The 18,145-nt window shown below is 41.2% G+C and overlaps 1 protein-coding gene across 3 annotated transcripts in view; it reads right to left on the bottom strand.

Moving 5' to 3' along the window:
* The window catches only part of rock1 (Rho-associated, coiled-coil containing protein kinase 1), a 28,265-nt gene extending 12,485 nt beyond the window's left edge, over window positions 1–15,780 (bottom strand). For 2 of the 3 annotated variants that reach the window (XM_018676322.2, XM_018676321.2), the window contains exons 1-9: window positions 14,903–15,779; window positions 5,596–5,677; window positions 3,328–3,428; window positions 3,071–3,208; window positions 2,777–2,952; window positions 1,640–1,724; window positions 1,390–1,534; window positions 995–1,133; window positions 637–728 (exon numbers count right to left, since the gene is read on the bottom strand). In XM_018676322.2, the coding sequence (XP_018531838.1) occupies window positions 637–728; window positions 995–1,133; window positions 1,390–1,534; window positions 1,640–1,724; window positions 2,777–2,952; window positions 3,071–3,208; window positions 3,328–3,428; window positions 5,596–5,677; window positions 14,903–14,995 (1,051 nt within the window). In that variant the 5' untranslated portion in view covers window positions 14,996–15,779. Of the gene's footprint in view, window positions 1–636; window positions 729–994; window positions 1,134–1,389; window positions 1,535–1,639; window positions 1,725–2,776; window positions 2,953–3,070; window positions 3,209–3,327; window positions 3,429–5,595; window positions 5,678–14,902 lie in introns of all 3 variants that reach the window. The other variant, XR_007813024.1, reaches the window with a different exon arrangement.
* Window positions 15,781–18,145: the final 2,365 nt, after the last annotated feature.

Here is an 18,145-nt window from a genome sequence, read left to right as displayed (position 1 = left end):
TTTATGTTCTCTAAAGGTTTGTTTACATCAGTGAACACAGCAGTAAAACAAGCCAATTTAAGTAAGATAAGTTAACAATCAACATGTTCATTCTTTCTCTGGGATAGAGAAATGACATAGCAACCACTGTTTCCAATTTTCTCTGCACAGAGTTCTTCTCTATCACAGATCTCTTTTGAAACTCTCTTTAAAACAAGGGACACCGGCCAGCTAGCAGAGCTGATCAGCCAGTGGAATGATAGGGGTGACAGTGCTGACTTCAGCCTAGTAAAGTATCAAATATAAAGCCACTAAAGGACTAACTGTAGCTAGTGGATTTAGCCCTACATTTCTAATCTCTCTCTGCTCCAGTGTCAATCCCAGCGCATTAAGATTTGCATTGAGCCGCTTCCCCCTGTTGTTGGCCTCAAAAACGCTGTGCTGCCAGTTGTTACTCGGAGCAGGAATCACGTTTAGTCTTGGAAAGGATGCTGAATGAATGGCTCGTCTACAAGAATTTCCTGCAACTGTCTGTAGTAGGTCAAATGGAAAACATGATCGCTGGCTACATGATTGCAGTAACAGTGAGCAGGCAGCCAAACGAAATGGGAGGTGTGAAAAGCAATCTGTAATTTTAGCAGTGAAAAATGTTCTTACTCTCTCTAATGTTCTCCCACGTCCATTGGTCATTCTTGAAGAAAGGATGCCTCTTGATCTCATCTACACCGTTACGACCAAGTCGAACTTCCCTGTGGGGGTCAGAAAGACATGCTTAGTTTGATACTTGATACATTTTAACAGTTCTGTGTGTGATTTTCATAATATCTGGAGAAGAAAGCAGTCATGCATCTTGATGCAAAGAGGCAGAGCTTCTTTTGTAGTACAAACATTTCTATCAAAATTCTTTCCACAGAGGGTCTTCTACACTAGAAAACACTTAACACCCCAATGAGGAGAGTGGCCTTAAGATAAGGACCCTCTTCATAATCCAGCGCTTGTTCTGTCGTTCTCTAACCTGTCAGTCAGGAAAGCACAGATGAGATTCTTGGCATCGTTGGAGATGTCGCTGTCTTCGGGGAAGGTCAGGGCGTTCTTGTGGTTCATAATTTTACTGTAGGTCCCCACCAGTGAGTCTGCATAGAAAGGAGTGTCGCCTGTGCACAACACAAGACAAACCAGAGCCAGTGGTTACTGATACGTCCACAGGAAATTTAGTGAGACACTGAAAGCGGTAAAAATATACAGAGAAAGCTAGAGCATGTCAAACAATTTTTTGAGTTTTATATTGGAAGTAAAGGTAAAAAATGGGTTTTTGTCAAGATTTATTAAGAGCATAAACGTTATGATTGATATAATAAAATCAACCTGAAAGTGTTGACATTTTCAGCAAATACTTAATCAAAAACTCACCAACTAGCATTTCGTACAGGAACACTCCCACCGACCACCAGTCACACTCTCTGCCATAATAGCCATCTCCTCCTTGGGATTTCAGTACCTCAGGTGAAATGTAGTCTGGAGTTCCCACCGCTGTGTCGCATCGTACCATACCATCCTGAGGGGAGAAAAATAAACAAACATGAAAAACAGTCTCAATACTTTGCTGGAATAAGGAGTCTCAGATGTCAATCATAAGCAAACTAATCATAATGACTGATACCTTGTTCATTTTCATGCAGGTCCCAAAGTCTGCCAGTTTTAAGTGGCCTGCTTTGTCTAGCAACATGTTATCGGGCTTCACGTCCCTGCAGAGGCAAAAACAAAGTGATATCAAATATATATACACTGCAGGAATACTACATCAAACTCCAAGTATATAACAGGAAAACTAAAGCTCTCTGCAGGTGTGTATGTGTACAGTTTAAGTAAGAGCTGCTTGAGGGTGCCATTTGGGAGAACAGCTCTCCAAATCAGAACTGTCTGAAGTTGCTGCACTCCACTGCAGCGATAGGTCAAAATTAATGAGGTATGAAGGGAGGTGGGAATTGGGAGAGTAGAATTTAGGTCTTCGTGAAATTTCCTTTAGCTACAACTTTCAGCAAGCTAATGGAGAAACAACAGAGAGCTATTTGATACAACTGTCAGGATGTGAATTTTCCACCATGGCAGCTGCACGGAGGTTAGTGTGCAGAACAATATTAGTAACGATTTCATAAAAGGGAAAATATTCAGGCCTGTTGTGCATAGAAATAATACAATAAAAAGGTGGTGCCATCTCACACAGATTGATTCCCCTAAAACTTATTACAGATCCACAGCCAGCATCATGGAAATGAACTGAATTTAAACAACTCATAGACAATTTGAATCTCATAAAAATCCTTGTTGAAAGAACACAACAGAAATGATACAACAATGACAGGAACCACAACTTATTTAAAAGCCTGCCCCTTGTTTGAGATTCAGTTTGTTTTTAGTTTATAATATAAATTCAGAGGGAATTCTGCACCTAAGAAAACAGAGTCTCTGCTTTGAAAACAAGTAGTAATGTAACATGAGAGTTATAGTTAGAACACTAGCAGCTAGCACCAATGCTAAAAACAGTGCCTCTGTCCCTGAACTACTTCCTGCTTATTACAATGCCCCCTTAGAGCGTAGGGTGCCACCACACCTTCTAGATCCTACAGCATATCTCATAGTTGTCATGGACCAAAATAGATAAATGACTTTACACATTTGGTGGGGAGAGGTTTCAGAGGAAGAGAAGAAACTGCTGCACAATTAGATATGTATCACATCCACGTGTTTGACTGCAGCCAAAACAAATAACAGGAGGAAGTAGAAGTTTTGTTGTTACCTGTGAATGAAGCCCATGGAGTGGATTCCATCCAGAGCCAGCACCACCTCAGCTGTGTAAAAGCGCGCCCACTTTTCTGGGACGTCATAGTTGCTCATCAAGTTAACCAAATCGCCACCAGGCATGTATTCCATCACCATGTAGAGGTAGCGATCATCTTGGAAAGCAAAAAAGAGCTGTGGAATGAAAAAAAAAGGAAAACTATAAATAGTCAGAAAACTGCCACTCAATTTACTTGTTAATTTCAGATTTACGTCTGGCTTGGTTGAATGACATCAAACTGTCACATCAAACCTGCACCACCCAGGCGCTGTCAGCAAAAGCCATGATGTCCCTCTCCTCCCAGAAGAAAGCAGAGTCTGACCTCTTGATCATCTCAAACTTGCTCAGCAGCTTCATGGCGTATACTTTGCTCGTGGCTTTGTGCCTTACCTGGAAAAGATAATGAGGCAACAGTCAAGTCAGAATTACTCAAATTCTTTGTAAGGTGTTTCAGAGCAGAATATAAGAAATATTACATTAGAAATTTACATACAGAATGATGTTCTTACCAACTGCACCTCTCCAAATGCACCCCTTCCAATAACTTTAACCACCTCATAGTCTTCTGCTTTCATGCGTAGATCACGAATTTTACTAATGGTTTCCTTGTCTGGGAAAAAAATACAAGCAAAGACAGATGTTACAAAAACAGAATCTATGCAGGGAACTACACTCTATTTAAGTTATTGCATTGACCTTTAAGAGGAATCTTATCCTTAGCTTTGCACACCAGTGACGTAAAGTTAATACAGGATATGTGCCTGAGAGAGTTTGCAGATAACAGTTTCTATTTTGTCGTTTTCGTTTCTAGTGGCTACATTTTGTATGCATGATCACTCCCCCACTTGCTGCTACCCCGTTTGTATAATCTAACATCATTAGGTGGTGTGTAATGTCTACATATAGTAGAGGCTTCCTTTCATAGAAACATCCAGTATGTTGGCAGACCAGAAAAAGCTGACAGAGCCTCTGCACAGCTGAGAGACATTGTTCAAGGAAAGTTTGTTACTTACTGAGAGTTGGCCTCTCTCTGATGTAATAATGCTAGTTCCCCTAGGGGAGATAGTATTCACTGTTCAGCCAAATTTGGTCATAGCTGGACTAGGGGGATAATTTTCAATTCACATGGGTCACAACTGGCACGGGAATGCATGGAAAAGAGGGGTGTGCGGGGGCATCCAAGTTCAATCGATCTAAAAATAAAAAGCAAGCCCTGAGCTATTAGAATAAGAACATTTGAGAATGAGTCATTTCCACTCTGTGCAGAGGTTCCCGGGATCATGATCCCTTCTGGAAAAATCCCAGAGGTCCAAAAAAGAAATATAAACCATGTTTAGAAACAGTACTAATAGGTTTTTATGTTGCTGGTACAGAGAATATACTGTATCTATGCGTATTTGTGTGTGTAGGTGGGTGGAGGAAGAGTATTTCTAGTTGGTCCCAGTGCATATACAGTAGAGCAATTGGCTGATTTGATCAGGGTGCAAAGCACAATGTATGGAAGAGCAAATTCAGAGTAAAGAGCCCCTCAGGCAATGCATGCAACTGAGGACCAGTGTCTCACAAGACAGGCAGTCCATTAGTCCATATCCATCGATGCTTTTCAAGCACTTGGGTGCTATACACAAAAGTATGGTACCAAGAGTAATTGAAGAGATTCCTAATGGCAGTTTTTGCCCAAGGGTGTACAGTAGCCCGGGTTGATATTCAAATGTAGAATATCAACCCAAGAAAAGTGAATTTTAGTTTTCCTAAAACATATAAAATGCATGCAAGACCTGACAAAGGTAAACGCTCAACTCTTAAACATCAAGAAAAGAGACATGGATCACACTTTGTCATGATGTCTTACAAAGGCAGGTTGTAGTTGCTGATTTGGCAACCATATTGACTCATGTTATTACAAATGAATACATTTTATACACTGCTAGTCAAAAAAGCATTGGGTTTTAATAAGTTTAATGTATATCTGCCATCGTGGATAAATCGGTGCACTTCCACAGCATGCAGTACACAGCGCAGAGTGCCAATCCTTTCCCCATGAAAGAAATGACTACCTTATCTGCACTGTACATATCAATGAATGACTATGAAGAGACACCAAGGAAAATGAAAAGTGATACAGATGGCTGCACAAAGAAAGGGAGAATATTTTGGGTTGTATGAGGGACAGAAACAAAGGAGGCAGGGAGAGTAAGCACATGTTTGGTTATTGGTGTTTTGTTAAATTATATGTTTGTCTATGTGTTATTCAGGAAATTAAATACATATATCCCCGAGATATAACACTGGTTCTTTGCCCCCCACCTCAGACATTCCTGGCTTTACAAGAACAAGTCCTGCAATAAACACTGTAACGTGAGAGTTGCAGTTTCCTAAAAATGTAAATGCAGAGACTGTTAGACCAGATCTGTTAAGGAAAGATTCAGCCTCGCTCTTAGCTTTCAACTGATACTTTCTGCTTTGTCTAAAACATAGTTATGGGGGTTCCCGAGTCTGAGGGCACTGTGAAAAAGGGAGGCCATCACGATAGGCACCATGTGGGTCACCAGCCATTTATGAAAGCCCCTTTGTTGGGGACACTAAGCAGCAGACACCTATTGTGTCCAAGCCTACAGAGGCGGTGACCCAAAAACAGTCTTCTTTTCTGAGCCTAGGCTTATGCCAACATGTAACAGGGGTCTGCAAATGCAAATGGTTAGAGTGAAAGACGTGGGCGAGATCTGCATTAAAGGAGGACATGAGGAGGAAAAAAAAGCATGACGTGAGCTACTTACATCTATTCAAAAAGTTGTCAATGCTCTTGTTTTTCCTCAGGGCAGGGAAGTCAAGGTCGTACACCAGTGCATCCAAGCCATCCTGAAGGGAGAGGAGAAGGGTTAACAAGCAGGCAAACAGAGTTCCACAGTGTTTATTACTCCAACAACATTCAAGACAACATGTAAAATGCAAACATGTTGTGCTGTCGGGCTACTGGTCTCTGTAGAACGGCTTTGAGCTGAGACGACTGCACACGCCAAGCAGTGGGCTTTCAGCCTGGATTACATTTATAAAGTCTAGGAGGGTTTTAGCTCATTACAAATACCCGGATTTAAGTCCAACTGTAAGCATTCACAGTTTTTTAAAGTGATTAATGACTGATCCACTTAAGGACTTCAAAGGATGCTTGTTTATTAAAAGGAGCTTCAAAATATGTTTTGCATGTCGTCTGGCACGGATAGAACTATGTTCAATTTAAATTAAAATCAAAAATCACTGTTGTAAACCCCCTAAAATGCAGGCAGATTTTTTCATAAATTCATGCTGTCAATCTATAAATACACAAGGACAAATTACTGCTGCAAGCAAAAAGTCTGAATAAGCTGAAGCAAACATGAAGCAGCAGCACTACAGTTTTTTTCTACAATGTATTTGCATAAGAAAAATGGCTGACGTAAAAAGCAAGTGCCTGGAAGATTTTTAACACCCACAAGTCGTTCTGGCTGGATAACCAGAGGCTGAATTTCCCACCCTGTTCACAAAGTTTCTAATAAAAGCAGCTGAGGAAACTAAGTAGTTTTTGATGACTGAGGCAACAGGGTGGTGCCTTACAATAACCATACAGTGAGGTCAACTGTGTGACTTCACAATACAGGACTGCAACACCCACTGAAGTTACAGAAGTTACTCCCACCTCACCAGTTTCTGACCCTCATTAGAATTCCTTGCGTCACAACTTGAAAAGCAACGTGTCAGTGTTGTTAAATAAAACTGAGAAGGACCAATGCATAAATACCCATTTCAAATTATGAAGTGGCAGCTACAACACTGGAATTTCAAGAGCTGTAAACAAACATACAGTAGGCTATCTTGCCTCAGGCTACGCAGAAGCGCATAAGTGCCACTGGTGGGATTTAATCTAATCTTCCATAATCCAGAATGACTGAAACAAGACAGGCACACAAACACTTGAACTCAAAATACTGTTATGCATTTCCCCCTCTAGCTAAGGTGCGGCAGATGTGGAAAATCAGCATTTTCTGACACTGCCACAGGTCAATTAGCCTACATTTAATTTTTTCATAAGAGGCACATACTGCTGCCAAGTTGCCCATAAATTATGAAAAAGACAAGTTTATTTCACTTGTTAATATAGGCTACATCATCTCTGCATTCATTATTGTAGCAGGAATCTTGTCATTGCTGTATTGTGCATGATCTTCTGTTGGAAATTGGCTGATTTCTTTTTGTATCTCTGAGCAAAACAATGATGACACATGGTGAATCAGCAGCTCAGACAAGGCGAGGAATCCTCTTAAGTAACTCTGCTGCTTGGAGGTCAGGGCCATACCCCCCTCTATGACACATAAAAGAAGCAGATGCCCTGCGGGATGGGTGGAAGCAGGGGAAAAAAAGGCAGGTGGGAGGGGAATACGTCAAAATGGGAGGTGAAGAATGGCTGGTGGGAAGAACAAAAGCAATGTAGACTTTCTGAAGAGAGAGAGAGAGAATGTGGGAAATTAATGAGAGGATAGGCTGTGATTAGCGCACATGGGCTGAAAGCTGAAAGCCATCATCTGCTCAACTTAAAAAAAAACTTAAAGTTAACTTTCAGGAGGGAGCATTTACACAACACAGACCATGGGCTGGGAGAAGAAAAGGGGCCTTGTTGGCCACACAGAATCCAGCCAGCCTGCACTGGAAAAAAAGCACTGAAGAACTGAGTCCTTCAGGACCCTAATCACAAGGCTCTGTGCTCAGCAATGCACGTTTGCATAACTTCCTGCCGCAGAGAACTCTGGACAGCCACAGTAACATTCCTTAACAGGACTGTACACGTCAGAGAGCTATTTTAGGTATGTGGCCAAACAAGTTCTCAACAAAAAGTGAAGGAAGGGAGAGGAAAAAAAAATCTATCCCAAGTACAGAGTAACATAGTGAGCCTGACTTTCAATCAGTGCTAGTGCTTAACACTATGACGGAAAAGGAGCAGGGAGTGGAGAGAGCTGGTGCATGTGGGGCTGGCTGGTCCAATAGGAGAACAAATGAAGGAAAAAACAAAGAAAATCGGAAGGCGGCCATGCTCAGAGTCTGCTACTGAAACACCAGGGTGACAAAAGAACCAGGTATAGTAATAAAAAAATCTGTGTTGCAAACAACAGAACCACAACTGGTAAATAGAACATAGCTAAATAAAGGAGTGAACTGGAATAAGCCATAAATTAGGAGTTTGAAGCAGTAGAAGTGAGTAGCACTGGGTGTGTGAGTAGCAACAGTTTGAATCTCAGCATTTGCATCTCTGCTGTGGTGTCTACCAGCTAATCCTCACGGAAAGGGCCAGGTAAGACATTAGTAGTAAGAACATTTGTATTCAGAGATACAGAGGTGTTAGGGAGGTTTTTTGGAAAATCAATTTAGAACCTATTGATGAATAAAATAACCAGGTAGGAGTGTCTGTTTTTGCCTAATCCATCATATTTCATACCTGACACAGATGCAAAAATCATATAAAAATGCAATATTGCCATAGACTTGCCCAAATATCTATAATATGTAATCTCAAACTATATCTCTTCAAATAAAACAACCACAAAGAGGTGAACCTGAATGCCTCACAAACTGGTGTACCAGTATATTTATCTGCAATATCAAGAGTCCTCTATATTTGATTAAACATCCACATTTAGTTTAGAATCACTATACACACGCACACTGGCAGGGTCACTGGGTTCAATATAAATAAGGAACACAAGTTACCTCTGGTGACTGATTTGTGATCATCAAGGTTGTGGGTCAGTGACCAAACATCATCTGTCTCTGTTTGGTTTCAGATATCAAACCACTCAGTGCCAACAACATGGTTCAGCCCAAAATCAGCCCCAGGCTGTGCTAACAAATATGAGAATAATGGTTCCAAGAGCACTGACAAAGCTCTTTCTTAGCTAGTAATTCAAAGTAATTTCCAGAGGTGAAACTGTTCCTAGATAAGCACTTCTACTGCACTTCTCGGAGCTCTGAAATTTCCGATGGCTCAGGAGTTTCTGTCAGCTTTCCGTGCAAACAGAAGGAAAAAAAGGAGTAGTGCAGATAAAAAAGTAATACAAACGATCTGAATTCTAAATGTATGTGGCTCTAGTCTTCAGGCACTGAGATATCCTCAGACACTGTAGGGATAGCCTTGAATCAACGAGGCAAGAGCATTTAATCTTGATCAAATTAAAGAGTCAGTAAGACTCTGTGCTGTTAAAAATGGAGCACACACAATATTCTACTAATCTGTCCTACTAGTGAGTAAAACCATGCATATTATTCAGTCACTGCAACAAGCACTGGGCGGTAGCAGTCCACAGGCTATGTTTCATTATGTGGCAGTCTTGGGAAAAAAAATCGCTGGGAAAACAAACCAAAGCTTGCAGGGCTCGATGTTATCCTATTTCTGCTGATGCTGCTTCAGGCAGAGGGCGACACATCCCTGGGATTACTAAATAATAATAATATGAAAAACCATCTTGTCACCCTATTAATGAAATGTGGTAATTATGTTTTTTTTTAAATGTATAGTTATACAAAACACACAAAGCCGGTGGTTGACATTACATACGCCAATTATTTCTTTAAGCTTTAGGGGAGAGAAATCCACACACGCACAACACACAAGCTCTTTTCCAGACATTAAAGTCTGAGTTAAAATTTCCATGGGAGACTCAGCCACATCATCCCTTTCTGCATGCCAGCACAAGGCATGTGGACTGGCCTAAGTCAAGCCCTACTTCTCACTTCCTTTTCTGCCACCTCTTCAAGACAATATGCTTTCCACATGTGAGCAAATGCTCAGACAGCCATTCAGTTCACCATGCAAATAAAGGCAGTTCCATCGCCGGCTGCACCCGTGTAAACACAAATGTGATCATACAAACCAGTGGAGCCACTCAAAGCATGAAATACCACACTGCTTCCTCACTACTACAACTTTCAGGTACAGCCCTTAAGGTGGAAATGTAAATCTAAGGGAATACATAGCCATCTGTTTTGGGATTAATTAATTTGGTACACCGTGGAAAACGCCAGAGAGTCTCACTTGAGTTTTTTTTAACTAAGCACTTGGTCCAAAAACCTTTTGCACATAATATCTACTGACAAGAAATCCCACTTACCTAGAAGGACTGCATAACTAACAACTCTACTGGATAAACGGCAGTGACAGTGAACCCAGGGGTGACAAAACAGGGGCATTCCATTTCCTTATGAGGTCCCAGTGAGCGAGAATCACTGTCACAAATGCTTTCATGTCAAAATATAATTGAGTTATTCCAACAGTGGAGAGCACTCACGTGTTTCCACTGACTGAGCTCTGGCTTCTCAAGATAAACTCTGCTGTCCTGCCCTGCACTGCCCAAGATTTATGACCTCACCCCAACAAATAAGCATCTCATTAAACATCCACTCAGTTCGCGACGACCATCTTCACTGGACAGGGGTCGCAGAGTCCCTTTGTAAGTGGGACGAATTAGCTGGGAGTGTAGTCCCTTGGGAAATGAAAGAAAAGCAGGAGACTGTAAAGTTCAATGGGTGAATCAAAGGAAAAATAGTTCCATTATTAAAAGACTGGATCATTTTAGTATGCATTCCTGCACATAATCAGTCAGTTGAGGGAATGCAGAGCTACAAATAGCTCAGCCAATTGTTGTTCCCATAGCTGAATAGCTGAGGAGAGCAGTTTACCACTGGCAGCCCCGAACCTTTTTGACAATAGGGACGGATTAAATGCTGACTATAACCGTTACTACAAATGCATGCTTTTCACCTCAAGGAGATGCAATTCAATACAGGACCCAGCTAGTGGGTTTCCATATCTTAGCCAATTAACTACAAATTACATATAGCTTACATAACTTCTGGCTATTTTCCAAAGCATACAAAAGGTTATTAGCGTCTTTTTGTTGCTTTGAGGCAGTATGCTGAGAAAATCTACTTGCAGAGGCTTGAAACACATTCAAAGTGTGTGATCCACCACCATGAAAATGCAGTCACTTTTACTGTTTTTAGTTACATTGGCCTTGCAGGGTATACTGCAGCTGTGAGCAATGGGCCATTAGCAAAAAACTGGTGGTGCATTTGGGGGATTCTGCAACATCCAATATTCCAGTAAGTTTCCAAGTCAGTGTCTCCTGGCAGCTGCATTACCATCTGACAATAAAGAGGCTGGGTAATGTGACAGAGGACGGAATCAATATTACAATAATGTACCACATTTGCCTAGATTATCATAACCTGGATGACACATACATTGCTCTGAATGATCATGAATGAAGCAGGTGAATGGCTTGTACTGGCATAACTTGAAAAAAATGGCTGCCTGGGAGATAGACCAACCAAAAATATTACAACATGCTGTGTTACATGGCCACAACTAATGTTTAGTATGAGAAAAATGTATACAACTTGACAAGTTTACACTTAGAAAACCACCAGTATGGTCCTTCAAAGACTGATAATTTAATCATCTAATGCAGTGCTCCAAATGAATAAGTCATAGAAAATTAGGTTGAATGATCTGATGTCACTCAATATTTGAGTTATGTGTCAAGCAAAATGTACTGGGTGCACCCTGTTAAAATATAATGCAGTGTCAATACTCCAGACTGACAACTACCTCCCTGTGTCAAATCTGTGTGGATCTGTCTCTATGTCTAGAATACAGAGTAGACTATAGCTACATTATCACTGCAGACAACACCCTGCAGGGAAGGTTTGCCCATGAAAGGCAAAGGTCATTGAGACAAGAGCAGGCACTCTACATAGGTAAGACAGGGATTGACTGTGCTCTGGCTGTTACTCATGTTGACTATGCAGACCCTGGTTTTGTTATATGTTCATTTCTTTTGTATACCTAAGCTCTGAGAAGTGGGCTGAATTTCAAACGGAAACTATGCCACATTCTGACTCTGGCAATGCAAGCATGATTAAAAGTGAAAAACAAAAAGACATGAACATTACCAAGTAAAATGTTTCACACTAGCAATTTTTACTCCACAGCTTCCTCACCACACAGCACCATTAACGAGTTACAATGATGTAAGGACTTCTTCCAGTCAATCAATACCGATATCTAATTTGAATGGTAATTACTGGCAGGTGTTAACCTGCAAAACTTATTTTTCAGATTAATTTAATAAAACAAGTGTTTATTCATCAGTAAATTAGCTCATAACTGTAATGACCAAAAATTTAAAATGCACAAATATATGAATAACCAATGCTAACTTAGCCTTTCTGCATCAAAGCAACCTACCACACAAACTGTAGCATTTAATATGTTGTTATTCAAGTCATATTCTAAATCACTTCTAAATAAGAGCACCCAGCCTAATGTGTACATGCAGGATTCACAGTCAATCACTGTCTACAAATCTGGTTTACTAGCCTTGCTGTTTCCTGTAATTACCCTTATTACAGATTTAGAGTCCAAATAGCAGATGAAAGAGGGATCAAAAATGCAGAGAAGCTAATGCACCCCAAGTGTCAAAGTTAGAACAAAGACTATGCCAGGAAGCCTTAATATAGCTCAAACAGAGGCAAAGCCCATGCAAAGCAAGTTCTGACATATCAACCCGACCAATTTACCAAATGATCAACAGACTGCGCCATTTTAGGACCAAGGGCAAAAGAAACTAGGAAATTCTGTTCAATGTTTTCACAAACTAACCAGTGCACCATTTCCTCCATACTAAGATTCAAAGGTGAGGATGTTTAATTCAGATATATCAACTGATAAAATGATTTGATGGAAGCCACTGATGGCTGCCAACAGTAAAACATATAAGGACAATGCTCAGTCCCCTCATGTCAGTGAGCTTTCACATCACAATGTCAGGAATTCTGTCTGTTCAGATTAGCTCTCAGAAGCCTGCCTAGAGCACAATGACGGAAGAGGGGGCAACCCATCCAGATAAGGCACTCTTCTCTCCAAGCAGGATTTATTTACTGGGTGAAGATAAGGACGACAGGGTTGGAATATAGCGCTCGATAGGCCTGCCCAGAGCTGAGTGGTAAGGTGCAAGCCAAGTGTCACCACCACACAACACAGGCCAGGCTTCTAGGGAAAAAAAAAAGGGTAAACCTCACAGTGCTATACTTCAGACAGAAAGCAGCAATGCCAGCTCACGACCCAGGTACAGAAACATGGCCAGTAAAAGGCTTGCATTGTGCATTCTGATGGAACCTATTACTCACAGGCAAGCATGCTGGCTGCTTTAAGAGTTAAATGTCCTGATTCACGGCCTTCAGAAACATGAGTCTTCAGTCCACATAATTTTGGTTTATGGGTAGAGAGCAGAGCCCACACCCAGCTACCTCAGAGCTGCCTGCCTGGTCTCAACTCTCTCCAGACGTGCAGAATGGCTTTGGGACACACAGGGAACTCCAGGCCAGTCAAAGACAAGAGGTTATTTGATTAGCATGGAATTTTATTAAGCTGTGGGTGGAGTTGCATGGTGGCAGAGAGAGCCTCAGCAAAAGGCCTCCATTCATTGATCAGGGGAGATTGTGGAGAGGGGGGAAAAAGAGGAACAACACCCTTGTGTGTGCGGCTGCCAGCAGGAACAGTCCCCACAGCTTTTTGCCATTAAAAATGCAGAACGTGTGCACTTTTAGGTGAGTTTAATTGCTCCTTTCTGCAACAGGATGGGAGGTCATGGAGACTACGCAAGTTTTCTTTTCAAAAGACAGCTATCTACAGCAGCCTGTACACAAACACTCCAAGTTGGGCTGTGTGGGTGGGGTTCTAGGGCAAGCCCCCTTCCCAAAACAGATTGCCTCTGTGATGCTCATTTGCTTGATAAGTCCCATATCATACAATTCACGATACAGAAATTGCTAATCAAGGAGTGTGACCTTATGCTCACACCACCTGACAGAGTCACAGTGAAACTACTGTGCACTGAAATCCAGAGCTACAAGTCTTTCTTTGCTAGTTCAAACAGTGGACCCCGGTGAAAACTCAGACATGACTGCAAACATGAAATGTAAATGCCAAGGTCAGTCCCGGGACATTTAGGCCAAAATGTTCCATCCAATGACCCAAATAAATTTTGGTTTAATCACACAATACATCAGCGAAACTGCTCCAATGAGTCACTGAGAGCGAGATCCTTGTGAAAACACTCAGTGCCACCGTCACCAAAGCTGAAAGGCTCCTGATATCAACAAACACTTGACACAACAACATCCCCTTGGCATCCACTCCACAGTGAGTCAGTTCCTGGGATTGCCGCATGTAATAAAAACCTGTGAAGGTGTTGCTTTAGCACGTGGCAGGAGCCCTCCCACCCCCCAAAAAAGACAGTAGTCACTTCATGAGCTGTTGCCCACAGACAGGAAGCAGCCAACAGGTGTACTGATGCAGCTGGGGGCCTACAGGTTACAACAGGCATGCAGACAGCCTATCACTTCAAATGTAGCTTGGATAGGTAAATCTAGACAAAGCAGCACACCTAACCACACTTCCTAATGATATGAAAGGTACACTAGTGACGACATTATCAGTTTGCAGTGGGTGACAAGGAAACCATTCCAGTTGATTACACGTAATAACACGATTTGTTTTAACCTGGCCTGAACCAGAAATAATCTGACAAAGTGTGTCTGCCTTTGTGAAGAACGGAAAGACGGCTGCCATCTGTCAGTCTTATTTAGTTACCATTGCGTTTTAATTAGTACCCTTTAGTGATGTGTGGTTATCAAGTACAGACAGCACATCGCCGTCAAATAGCAGTCCTATTACTAGCAATTAGTTTCATTGTTTCTGGCTGCGAGTTTATACAGTATCTCGCTGTGGAATGAAAGAGGTTTTCAACTGCTGGCTGTGTTCTTTTAGCAAAACCTTCTGTACACACGATTGCACACACAGGTGTTTAAAGTTAAGTGTGTCTTAAGTGTTAAGTGTGTGAGCCAAACTGGCCTGTCGGAGTCAACATCGACACATTTCTTCAGTGACAATTGAGACGACTCGTTGGTCTCGGAAAGAATTTCTGCTCCAAGGAGTAGACTGACCCCGAATGGCTGACTCGTTAGCATACCTAGCCAGCTAGCAAGCTACAAACTTACCAGAAGACAATCCGTATTTATTTCTGACTTTGGGTCCTTCAACATGGCATCGATTTTTTCAAATCGAGCCTCGATACCTTCTCCAGCAGACATTTTTGCTGTTAAACTCAGTCCCGGTATTGGGTTATGAACAAAAACAGCTCACTGGCGAGGCAGAGGGCTGGCTAGCTAGCTTTAGCAGCCAGCGGTAGCTAGCTAGCCAAATGTTCCTTTCTTCGTGTGAACTTTACACCTCACTTCACAGAAAATACATCGTTCTCCTCGAGCTTTCACAGACGATGAAACGTTTAAGATTGCGCTGAATGTACAAAAGCCACATTTTCAGAGTCGAGAGATATTTTCCCAGTTTGAGTGGCAGACAACTTCAGTGGCAAACGATAAATGCGGCGACAGATTAGTCAGCCTCCGCAGGATGCCACTGAGGATAAGGGCTTAAAATGTTGTTGCATCCAAACAAAAGGCAGTTAAAACTTAAATGTAACGTCTCTCTGAAGAAGCACAGTTTGTGGGAAGGTTAGTCCAAGCCGGTTCCCATCCCTGTGCCAGGCCCCATGCAGAAAACGGCAAACGAATCTGACAGCTCAAAAGTAGAAGTGGTGGGAAAAAAACTTCTGCTTCTTCCAAATTTCGATCAGTCTAAACACGGACTCGTTACAGCGTTTAACGGCAGTCCTTCCGCTGCACCCCGTGCATTGTCACTGGCTGTCGGCTGTTTCCCGTCCAAACTGCTTTATCTCTCAGATCGAAGACTAAGAAATCGGGTTTTGGTGTATGTTAGTTCTCGAAAAAAAACAGCAGACGGTGCCCGATTTTCTCCCACAGCCTGACCAACATGTCCGCCTTCCTGTTCAAACACCCCGGAGAAGCAACTTCAAAATGTCAAGTACTGCGCATGCGCCGTGTCGAGGCGCATTCAAAGAGTTCACAGACTGTTTAAGGCAACATGTTGCTGCTCCCTGATGTTGCAGTGGAGACATTAGGAGCTCTTTGAAAATATGCCGTCAGAGGGACGGAAAGGAGTCATTAAAACGCATTTTGGAGATTTCCAAAAATATTGTATTCCATTCTTTTCAGTAAGTCATCCATATTAGTTACAAATTAAATACATGTTGTTTAGTTTACATTTAGAAGTAATAGCCAGTTCTATTTTATTGGATTCTATTCTATGAATTACTGACGCTCTTAGTCTATTCTTTTGAATAATGGAAATTATCTATATGAGTCGTAGATGCTCTTGGTTCTGGACCATAATCACACCATATACCTGTTCTATTCTATTCTATTCCATTCTATTCTATTCAGCAATTCATCTGCATGAGTTATAGATGCTCTTAGTTCCGGATCATAATCATATAGCCAGCTCTGTTTTATTGGATTCTAATCTATTCTGTGGATTACTGATGCTCTTGGTCTATTATACTGAGTAATGGAAATGATCTACATGGTTTATAGATGCTCTTGGTTCTGGACACTAAATTACAGTAAATGGCCTATTCTATTCTATTCTATTCTATTCTATACTAGTGTATTTGCAACAGAGCTGTCCCATTCATTACCTAAGACAGCTGTCACTTTCACCCCTGTGAGTTACATGATAAGATCAGATGGTCATCACTAAGGTCTAAAAGGTATCAACATGCCTGTGTTTTCATTTAGGACCTTGACCTCTAAATAGCACAGATATTTAACATCCTTGGTTGAGTTCCAAGGGAACTGGTTTCCATTACTATACACCTTACAATTAGAATGGATGACAAAAAATCTAAAGACAGTGATTCCTCTGTTCGAATTTTATATTCTACTTATTGATATTTGACATTGAATATAACTAATTGTTTTGGTTAACATGGGTTGTTTTAGTTATGTTTGACTTATCTATTCTATTGTACTCTATTTATTTGACAGCAAAAGTTCTGCTCTCCTTATCCCATAATAGCCTGCATTGACTGTAAATATCACTGAAGAAAACCTTATCCTCTAAGAGGTGTATGAACATGAGGATTGTTAGTTATGACATGTTTAAAGTTTATGAATACCAGCTCCAATGATGTGATTATAATTCACTTGAGATACGGGCAGCTCTGCAAAGAAACAAATGACAAACAGGAAATGCTTAGGACCTGCTGTCAGTTGCTCCCTGGAGAATGGCAGTTGAACTCATGCATGGCTTTTTTGACTGGGATGTCAAAAAAAGATTAAGTTTGTATCTATCTATCTATCTATCTATCTATCTATCTATCTATCTATCTATCTATATTTATTTATTTATTATGCAAACGCTGCAAACGTCATTCTTTCTTATGCACAGTATCAGCTGTGTAACTAGCTTTAATGTAATCCTTAGTAATATAACGTTGATAACTTTAGGGACTTCCAACTGTACGAGTTAAATCAATATAAATCAGTCCCATGTTCTGTTTGTTCACCGTGTCAACCAACAGAGGGCGGTGTTGTACAACTTATGGTGGGAACTCCTCGCTCAGGAACTTGAATAAGGTCAATGATCTTGACATGAAATAAATTGTTTGCTGAACCCGCTGTCACGTGCTCTTTGAAAAATGGCAGTTAGTTTTGACTAGTATTATTTTGCATTTTGCTAACAATTGCAATGATCATCATGTTCGTACGACTAACACAGTGAGGCCTTATACAGCGTAGCCTGTTGAGCTCAGTGCATCAGTTCTGTATTTCTGCCGACAGAGGGAGGTGTTAGATGTGAGGTGTGAGGGAGAAGTACATTGGCTACTTGATGAGTTGTGCCTGGAAACTTGAATCGTGCACAGGCTTATATCTGCCGTTTAAAAAAAGAAAATATGACTACAGGTAGGCTAATGATAACTTTGTAACATGTTGTAACATTTACGCAGGTATGAATCTATGTAGATGCATATAGGCGTTATATGTATGTATGTAGTCTATGCGTGTATGTACATTGTTTTGTTAATTTTTTGCTTTCATTATATATGAATTTACTATTTTATCTGCTGTCCCATGAAACTGCGAGGAGGCCTAGTTGTCAGACCAGACGTTTTTAAAACAAAGAGGACAATACTATAAACTGGCTATAACGTCTGACTCTCTGTTCTCATTGCGGCACTTTTAAACTCCATTTTGTTTATTCGGCTTACCCGGTTCACTGCAGTTAGTTCACTGGCATAGCTAGTTTTGTTCTCGCCTGTGTGTTTTTGTCTTTCCTGAACCAAACGGTACGTACAGTAATTTCCTGACGTCACTTGGCGGCTC

Source organism: Lates calcarifer, linkage group LG4 (genome assembly GCF_001640805.2).
Source record: "Lates calcarifer isolate ASB-BC8 linkage group LG4, TLL_Latcal_v3, whole genome shotgun sequence".
NCBI classification, from domain to species: Eukaryota; Metazoa; Chordata; class Actinopteri; family Centropomidae; genus Lates; species Lates calcarifer.
Note: the sequence above shows the minus strand (reverse complement) of the source record. Positions and strands in the feature narration are given on the sequence as shown.